We start from the raw sequence: 9,988 nt of genomic DNA, 5'->3' as shown, positions 1-9,988 counted from the left end.
CTAGCTTTATGAAAGCATACATCTTTCCAATCATCTTAACTTGTGCAAATTTGTGCATACTGAAGTTATCACTCCTCTTCAGGTACTTAGTGCAATCATGATTTTTCATGTATACTGTATTCTTTTCTGATTGTACCTTTCTTTCTTTCATTTTGGGAAATGCTGGGGGATGGAAAAGGACATCCGGATTCTACTTTGCGTTTGAAACAGACAATTTGAAAAGTAAATTTTGTCGCTGTGTGGACTCTTGGTGTTGTTCAAGAGTTATCTCCCTTCTGCAGTTGGATTCCAGGGAAGCGCGGCATGTCAGAACAGATTTGGAGCTGACAGCAGCGAAGCAAATACGTGTTTTCACAGTTTTTAAAACTTCAAATACATGACAAGATACGATTTTGAAGAGAAATTTCATACATGGATAAGTAATTGTACATACCGTTTTCGATTACCCTGCATTATGTCGTTTGAAGATTCGTGGAGTTTGACAGGTACTATTGGACAACAACAACAACGAGAGTGCCATCAACATCTTCGATGCTATGACAACGTGACATCAAATTTCACCAGTTCGTGAAGGATTACTAAGGTCAGTGTGTGGACTTTCTCGTACTTCGTTCAGTTTGATGTACGTCGGCTGTGAGTGTGACTCTGCTTTGAGTCTGAATGAGTTATGACAATATCCGAGTCAGAATCACCAGAATGATTTCAGAGAGCAGCGGGATGTCTGCAGAAATGTGGTAGCTCACTGGTGTCGAGGCCGTTTTTGGTAAAAGTTTTCTGTTTAATATATTTTCTCCTTTGCTCATGTTAGCTTGTGGATGTCCATTGCCACACCTGTGTTGGAAGAGTAACATTTTGAAATAAAAAATGCATATACCAGAATTATATATTATATAACTGTTTTATCAGTGACGCGAGTGGTTTAGCTACAACTTGGATAAAATCATTGTGGTTAACGCTACTGTAAGTTTTAAGGGCTCAATAAACTTTATAGTAGTTGTGGTAAGATGTTTTAATTCCCTGAATAATGTCCTTGGAATCTTGACAAATAACAATCCATTTTTCATTAATGACTAGTTCCAGATAACCTCTGACATGGCGGCTCTGCTGGGAAGGAAGTTTTGTATGGAAAGTCTACAGACTGATGTCAGTGATCTGCAGGCTGCCGTCAACGATGTGTTCTCGCGTGTGGGACCTGTCCGCTATCCCTCCTGGAAATACCCGGACAGGATGTCATGTGATCTGGATGTAGAAGAATTATTGGATGTGCACAGTTATTCTGCAGAAAACACTGATGAAGAAAGGCAGATGTCACACGTGGTACTATATGAACTGGTCATAGATAGGTGGGTAGTCCAGTTTATATCCTAGTGATTGTTAAAGTAGTGTGGATATGTATGTATAATGAGCAAAAATCTTGTGATTAGTATTTCTGGAACTTGAAAAGAGGATGAACTCTGGACCAGATCTATATATATATATCAATACAGTATCCCACATAAAGTTTATACAGGTATTGTAATGTTCCATGACCGAGATATCACACTTCAGAATCACACACTTATCAAATGAATATCAAATTCTGGAATCGGAAAATGTATCCGTTGATGTCATAAGAACCCAGTTTTGCCTTTTAGCCATGTGATCATGGGACTTGTTATAAGACACAAATATATCTTATCTTTCAGGTTGGTTTTGCTTCTTCAGGGTATGTCTAAATACCTGGAAAACCTACTTCTGCTGGGGAAAAGCCCAGCTGGGGTAGATCCGCCCTCGAGCACCTCTGTGGGGCTTGTAGTTAAGAGGTACTGGAAACGTCTGGTACAGGTTCATGCCCTCTGCACACAGCTGAACTCTGAGGTGATTATGTGGTGCCATTGTGTGTATAATTGTGCATGTGTGTTAGTGCTAGCATATTCAGATATTCAAAGAAGACATCAGCCAATAAGGCCCACAGAGCTAGGACACTTGAGGGGGAATAAAACACCAGTTTTATTTCATGTTTTACAAGCAAGCTGATGCTGATAAATCCAACAATGAAGTCAAAATATAACTTATGAAAATCCACCTTTTTTCCTTTTTTTTTCACCTGTTTTTCAAAGTTTTCTGATTTTGTAAATATATTTTTAAGAGGAAAAATTGCTGGTTTAGTTCATATTTTCCTTGAATTAGATGATTTTCCATTTTTATTTTTCTCTTTATACCCTCAGACAACATTAAAAAAAGAATGATTCTGCGCATGAAACAACAAATGAAATTGGTGTGGCCTTAGATGTCTTTACTCTTAATCATGATCAGTCTTAACCTAATGCATACGAAGGGTTAATGTAGATCCACACTTATCTTCATCGCAGGCTTAAATCTGAATTAACGTTTTAACTAGCAGATTCAGATATCTGAGTGGATGAAGCCTGCATGCCTCTGCATATTTGTCATGCTCTTTCTGGCTTCAAGGAAAAGTTTCTTCGGTATTTAACAGGCATTTTGCAGTTATCTCCCCTGTGCTGCGTGTCTGCCCCTCACTCATTTTGACAAATTTTTGTCTTTCTGATCGATGAATGGCTTGTCTGAGTTCATCCAATTGGATGGGCAGTCCTAGCCATTATCTTAACAGGAAAAAGGTTTTCTTTATAAAGTAATTGTGATAAGGGAATTGTATTTCCTGTGTTTAGGGAATGAAAAGAAATATCTTCCTGTCTATGGATGATAGAGTAATCTCAGATTTCTGTTACAATTGAAATAAATTTGTAATATTTTTGTTTTCCTTATTGATTTCAGTGCCGAAGCAAAGAGCGAAAGATTTCTGATCTTCAGGAGTCAGTATTGAATTTATCAGACGAATCCTGTAGTATACAAAAGGATGAAGGCAATCGCAGCACGATAGGATTTGGGGGGCTAATCCCTCCTAGTTCTGCTGAAATACGCTCTGTGATTGGATCGCCGATATCACATGACTGCTGCCACAAATCATCACAGACATTAGAGACTGCCTTTGTCCCATGCGAATCTTGTTTTTATGTCCAGAAAAGTTTGCGCGAATCTGGTGATACTATTATTAACATGTGTCAGTCCCAGAGCCTTCCTTCATCACTGCTCAAGTTCAAACCTCATGTGGAGGGCAATGATTGGCTGACAGCAAATGAAGTCAGCCAGTGGAACTCTGAGCAGATCAAAGACTTAAAAAGAATCAATAAACATTTGGACCAGCTTTTTGCCAATGCTGAAAGTCTGAAAAGCGATTTGGATAAATCAAATAGAAAATGTGAACAGCTACAAGAGAAGGTGAAAAATGGTGAGAAAGAGGTGAAGCTAGAGAAAGAAACGCAGCATGGCATGGCAGTTCAGTTTGAAGCCAAACTCAGCAGCTTGAAAACAGAACATTCAGAAGCTTTGTCTATTGCCCAAGAAGAAAAGAGCAAGTTGGAGGAGACTCAAGAAGACATGAAGTCCCAGCTTGATAAATATAAGGATGAGCTCACAGATCAGAAAAAGCTGCTAGAAAAAATGAGTATGTTCTATATACATGTACATGTACATATCGTGTTTGTCTGTACCTGCTGATGTATACATGTATGGGCTATTTTCATAATACATAGGCTGCTTGCCTTTCAAGGATTTTCCTCCCTTGAAAGTAGGCTATTCAATTCTTTTTGCATTTGGAATTACCACTGTGAGGGAATATAAGCAACCACAGTGGTTCATTTTGGCTAATTTCCTGTACGGTTAACTACTTTTGAATTATTGCAATTTGTGTCTGTGCATTTTATGGTTATTTTAGGTCATATACAGTAATAATAATTACATTATTATGATTACAGGGTACTAGTGATTGTAGGGAATGAACTAATGTGCATAATGCTTAGTTCAGCTAAGTGATTATCTACCCAATCTGTGTTAAACATTGATCAAAGAAAATAGCTGTAACCACCTGTACATGTAGATGTGTGTATGCGGCGGAGAATTTATATACTGAATTATTTTGTGCATGGATTAGTGAAAAACCAACCAGTAATTTTGTTGTGTATCATTTAAAGATTGTTGGATAGCGTCATTGGTTACGGTACATCACTTGTAATTGTAGAGGAAACCCACTGTGAGTTGGAGAAGGAGCTAGAGTCTGCTCGCACAGGGTCAGTCAGCATCCAGACTCTACAAGGTCAGATTATCAGTTTGACCTCTCAGCTAGATGAAGTGACCAGTCAGCTGGACGTGAAGAACAAAGACCTGGCTAAAGAACAAGGCAAGAACAGGAGTGCGGCCAAACATAGCCAGGTAATTCTGCCGCCAATATAAATGTTGACTGAAAATGAATGTTGAATGTGTGGTTTTTCATGGATTGCTGGTGAAATACAATCCCAGCACATTTTGTTTCGCATCCAAATGATTCCAAATTGTTATTCTCTGATAACACAGTTTATTAGGGTTCTGTGTTGTTCTTTTATCAAACTCAGGGTTCTGTGTAGTTGTCTTGGCACACCCAGGGTTCTGCGTAGTGGTCTTGTCACGCCCACGTTTCTGTGTAGTTGTTTTAATGGTCACACTCAGGAATCTGTCTGTGCAGTTGCTTTGTCACACTCAGGGTTCTGTGTAGTTGTCTTGTCACACTCAGGGTTCTGTGTAGTTGTCTTGTCACTTTCAGGGTTCTGTGTAGCTGTCTTGTCACACTCACGTCTCTGTGTAGCTCTCTTCTCACACTCAGGGTTCTGTGTAGTTGTCTTGTCACTTTCAGGGTTCTGTGTAGTTGTCTTGTCACACTCAGGGTTCTGTGTAGTTGTCTTGTCACTTTCAGGGTTCTGTGTAGCTGTCTTGTCACACTCACGTCTCTGTGTAGCTCTCTTCTCACACTCAGGGTTCTGTGTAGTTGTCTTGTCACTTTCAGGGTTCTGTGTAGCTGTCTTGGCACACCCAGGGTTCTGCGTAGTGGTCTTGCCACAATCAGGGTGCTGTGTAGTTGGCTTGTCACACTAAGGGTGCTTTGTAGCTCTCTTCTCACACTCAGGGCTCTGTGTAGTTGTCTTGTCACTTTCAGGGTTCTGTGTAGTTGTCTTGTCACACTCAGGGTTCTGAGTAGTTGTCTTGTCACACTCACGTCTCTGTGTAGTTGTCTTGTCACACTCAGGGTTCTGTGTAGCTGTATTGTCACACAAGAGGGTTCTATGTAGTTGTCTTGTCACACTCAGGGTTCTGTGTAGTTCTCTTAATGTTCACACTCAGGGATCTGTGAAGTTGTCTTGTCACACTCAGGGTTCTTTGTAGTTGTCTTTTCACACCCAGGGCTCTGTGTAGTTGTCTTGTCACACTCAGACCTCTGTGTAGTTGTCTTGTCACACTCAGACCTCTTTGTAGTTGTCTTGTCACACTCAGACGTCTGTATAGTCATCTTGTCACACATTATGCATGTAAGTATAACCCTTTGTTGTAGGTGTTGCCCTGTATTTCATTTCTTACTCTGTTACAGTCATTACTCTGTTGTATTTGTTACTCTCTCTTACACTTTACTCTCTGTTACAGTCATTACAGTCAAAGCAAGGCTCACTGTTACAGCGCCTGGAGGAGATGGGTCAGGAGAATGAGGATCTGAGGAGTGAGTTGTCAGAGCTGGAGGAAACCAAGGAGGGTCTAGAGGAGGCCCTCCACGCCACCAAAAAGCAACTGACTGACCTCACAACCAAATCGAAGGAAGACCAGGTAGTTTACTTAGCAAAAGGGTTGTTTCTATAGCCATAGTAGATATTACTGAATTTAAAAGCTAATAACATCATCATTTTGTACTTTTTTGGATATTTTATGAATATATAATATTATGGTATTAATACCATAACAATGTTATGATGTCCTCACTGCCTCACACAGTTAGGTTTGATATTCATAGACCACAGAATAAGTGAAATAGTGGTGGTATTTTGAGAGTTGATAAATTACAGAAAATAGTCATCAAACCAACACCAATTAATGCTTTTTATTGCTTTTTTACTCTCCTTGTTCTGGCTGTTTCCAGCTGCTCATCACAAGGTTAGGAGAGGAGAAATCCAAGTTACAGAGGTCAGTAGAAGAGACAGAGAAATGTCTCCAAGGCCTGGAGAGTAAACTGGAGGAAGCCAAAGAACAGCAGAGATTGTTGGTGGAGTTCCCAGACCTTAATGGACCAGTCAACCAAAACATACAAGGTTTGTCTTTGTACTCAAGGCTCTTAAAAAGTGTGGCTTCTGTGACCTCTGTGGTTAGCATGCCAGAGGGATGCAGTGACTCAGGAGATTCTCACCAATGCTGTGAGTTCAAGTCCAGTTCATGCTGGCTTCCTCTCTGGCCGTAGGTGGGAAGATTTCTTCGCAAACTGTGGATGGTCATGGGTTTCAAGCCTAGTTTCCCCCCATCATAATGTGGCCGCCATTGAATAAGTGAGATATTGTTGAGTATGAAACGTGTTAAGCTGGCCTTCATTAGTTTATTGAAATCAATTGTTCCTCAACAAATCTGTCATATCTGAGTCTTGAATTTTGAAAATATTCATTGTTTACCTGTATCTTTTGAATTGTTCACTCACAGATCTCATAATCTCCATAATCAGGTAAACACACATTGGTTTATCTGGTAATTAAGCAGGGGAAGACTTATCCCTCATATTTTATTCGTGGCTCTTTTTCTTAAGACGATACTTATTTCACCTAAAATTTGGTATTCACTTTCAGAAGCACATAAAGGTATTGCCAACTTTTTCTGTTGAGAAATTAACTAGACTTCATGAAAAACTTTTAAGTGGCCCTATTTTATTAGGTGGATTAATTTGCTCAAAGCAAACAAATTGTGTCACTTCAAAAATTCTAATCTTTGGATGAAATACTTTTATTTTGTACCCACACATCTGTACAGACATTCATGAGTTTTCTTTGTCTTCAGGTAGCGGAGATTTGGTGCAGGATATGGAGAACCAAATTGAGGCTAATAATCTTCGTATCCGTGTTTTGGAGGAACAGAATGAGGCGTTTCGAAACTCTGTCCGAAAAATGTTGGAATCCAGGGACAACAGACGCCCACCTGCTCAGGTAAATGTGTCCTGTTTGTTTCTTTTGTTTGGGAGACACCTGAAAACCATGTGCACAAGTTCATCACACTACACTATCACCAATCCTTCTTTATTCTCACTTATTGTCACTCAGGAAAGATGTCAAAGTAGATAAATCGACTTATTGTCACTTAGGCTCTTTGCCAGTGATGCATGACCATGTATTTGATTTGTTTATATGACTGGTGTGTTAAGCTATGCTCAAGAATATGTGACTTATACGATTGCAGCCATCATTATGGTGTGAAAAAACCAAGCCGAGCTTGTGGGGAAACAAATGTCCATCCACAGGATTTGTGAAATGTTTTGGCCATTTTAATGGACAGTGTAAAAATTGAGATTCAGAGGAGCCAAATGATGCTGAGCATTCATAATGTAACATTAAAAAGCGTCTCTGGCATGCCCAGTTAAGATTTCCTAAAAAGTGGTTGATATGTGTACTAATCGTGTGCATACTTTACTGTATAAGCAGCCTGTCCCTCTGTGGAAACAGAGCAGCCTGGACACATTAAGAGAGGACCCAGAATCACACAGAGGTCACACTGTCCAGTACAAAACAGCCTGGTGAGTGCTCAGCTTTAACCCAGAATCTTTTATCTCCACTGTATCCCCAGCCCTTATAAAAAAGGGTATATTTTTTGGTGGTAAGGTGTTTTTCTTTTTGTCATCCTTACAGATCACAATGAATTTCAGTATTTGAAAGAAATAATCCCTGGTACTTTGTATTTGGTAAGCTTGTCTTTGTTGACAAGAATAGCATATTGTATAAAGGCATGGAAGGGTAAATGTTGATCCGTAAGTATCTAATGATGGGGCTAATGTGTTGTTAAAATTGTCTTCAGAAATGACTTTAGAGAATACTTGTCATTGGTTAATGAGTGCAGGAAACAACATTAGACCTGGATGTTACAAAACATCACATTAGCAAGGGAATTGCAATGTTTGTATATTGGAGAACCGGTGGTGATATTTGAGCTGTGACAAAGAACATTTTTGTCGAACATGTGCTGACAGTGGTAAGTTGTTGGGTTATTGAAAAGTCCAAAGATACACGAACCTTTGAAACTCTCCAGCATGTCAAAGCTATGTGGCTTGTATTGAATTCTTCTGTTTTACAATTGTTTGCAGGGCTGTACCCGAGGGAAACCAATCATCATCCAGTAATCATGGCGGTCTGAAACAGAAAAGCATGTCGAGACAGACCCAAAACTCGACTCTGCCGTCAAACACCGAAAACTTTCTTGTTGGTCGTTCTGGGCGGCCTTCTAGTGGCAAGTCAGGAAGTGCCAGTGTGGGTGTCTACAAACAGTTGAAGAATTCTGGAAAAATGGCTAACACTTCTTCACGCAATTCTGGTAAGACGAATAATAGTTTACATATTAAAGCATCACATTACTAAGGAGTAAAAAAAAATTAAACTTGGCCTTTTCAACAAGAGAAGGTCTTTTAAAAATTCTGTCTTTTGTTGGAGTCGGAACCAACTGTTCATTTATTATTTGCTTTTTGTAAGATATCTTGTGAGCTTCATGTACACACAAGTTATCATTTACCCATATTTCAGTGATTAAAGGGGTATTATGAGCCTAGGAACATGGTCTTAAAGATGCCGGTCTTGTTTAGAGGAGCTGATGTACCAGATCTTACTCAATATGTCACTACACAGTGAGATACAAAGTAATAATTGATTAGCTGGTTTTTACATTTCTATTCAACATTTTTTTCATTCAAGCAGGAAAAAAGACCAAATCTTCCAGAATACATCTACTTGTATGCGTACTTCAGATTTCATTCTTGAAAACCAGTGAAAACCAGTTTTGCAGTAGAAAAGTTTGCACTTTTTGCCATTAAACTTAAGCATGCATGAGTTTAGGTAATAGTCAAAATGTATGTTAAGTTTCATCAAATGCACAACCGTTATATTCCAGAACACATTTTTAGTAGTGAAATGAGCATTGTTTTCTTTTGTGTTTGACAGGGCAAGAAGTGCCAAAGTCAGGGAGGTCAGATAAGAGCAACAAGTCATCTACGTACGCTCCGGTGGACACTTTTACCTGTACACTGTGTGACAAGGTGTACTCACGGCAGAGAGATCTGGACATACACAAGTCCTACTGTACAGGCTAGTGACAAGTCATCTTTATACACCCCAGTGGACACTTTTACCTGTACACTGTGTGACAAGGTGTACTCACGACAGAGAGATCTGGGCATACACAAGTCCTACTGTACAGGCTAGTGACAGGTCATCTTTATACACCCCAGTGGACACTTTTACCTGTACACTGTGTGACAAGGTGTACTCACGACAGAGAGATCTGGGCATACACAAGTCCTACTGTACAGGCTAGTGACAGGTCATCTGCGTACACCCCAGTGGACATTTTCACATGTACACTGTATGACAAGGTGTACTCACGACAGAGAGATCTGGACATACACAAGTCCTACTGTACAGGCTAGTGACAGGTCATCTATATATACCCCAGTCGACACTTTCACCTGTACACTGTGTGACAAGGTGTACTCAGGACAGAGACATCTGGACTTACACAAGTCCTGCTGTAAAGGCTAGTGACAAGTCATCTATATACACCCCAGTGGACACTTTCACCTGTACTCTCTGTGACAAGGTGTACTCACGACAGAGAGATCTGGACATACACAAGTCCTACTGTACAGACTAGTGACAGGTTATCTATATACACCCCAGTCGACACTTTCACCTGTACACTGTGTGACAAGGTGTACTCAGGACAGAGAGATCTGGACATGTACAGGCTAGTGACAGGTCATCTATATACACCCCAGTGGACACTTTCACCTGTACACTCTGTGACAAGGTGTACTCATGGCATGTATGGATGGACTCCACCCATAAACCTACTTACTACTGCATGAAAGAACCGTCCAGATCACAATGTAAATCAC

The 9,988-nt window shown here is 40.0% G+C and overlaps 1 protein-coding gene across 1 annotated transcript; it reads left to right on the top strand.

Annotated features, from left to right (window-relative positions):
• Positions 1–322: 322 nt before the first annotated feature.
• LOC135476431 (coiled-coil domain-containing protein 157-like) lies at positions 323–9,718 on the top strand. Its single transcript, XM_064756457.1, has 11 exons — positions 323–583; positions 1,075–1,343; positions 1,686–1,857; positions 2,776–3,505; positions 4,079–4,269; positions 5,509–5,685; positions 5,996–6,164; positions 6,895–7,040; positions 7,533–7,624; positions 8,189–8,415; positions 9,036–9,718. The coding sequence occupies exons 2-11, from the start codon at positions 1,093–1,095 to the stop codon at positions 9,182–9,184; spliced, it is 2,304 nt and encodes a 767-aa protein (XP_064612527.1). The 5' UTR covers positions 323–583; positions 1,075–1,092; the 3' UTR covers positions 9,185–9,718.
• The last annotated feature ends 270 nt before the right edge of the window (positions 9,719–9,988 follow it).

This window comes from Liolophura sinensis, chromosome 10 (assembly GCF_032854445.1).
Source record: "Liolophura sinensis isolate JHLJ2023 chromosome 10, CUHK_Ljap_v2, whole genome shotgun sequence".
Classification (NCBI taxonomy): Eukaryota; Metazoa; Mollusca; class Polyplacophora; order Chitonida; family Chitonidae; genus Liolophura; species Liolophura sinensis.
This window is presented reverse-complemented; position numbering and strand designations above follow the sequence as displayed.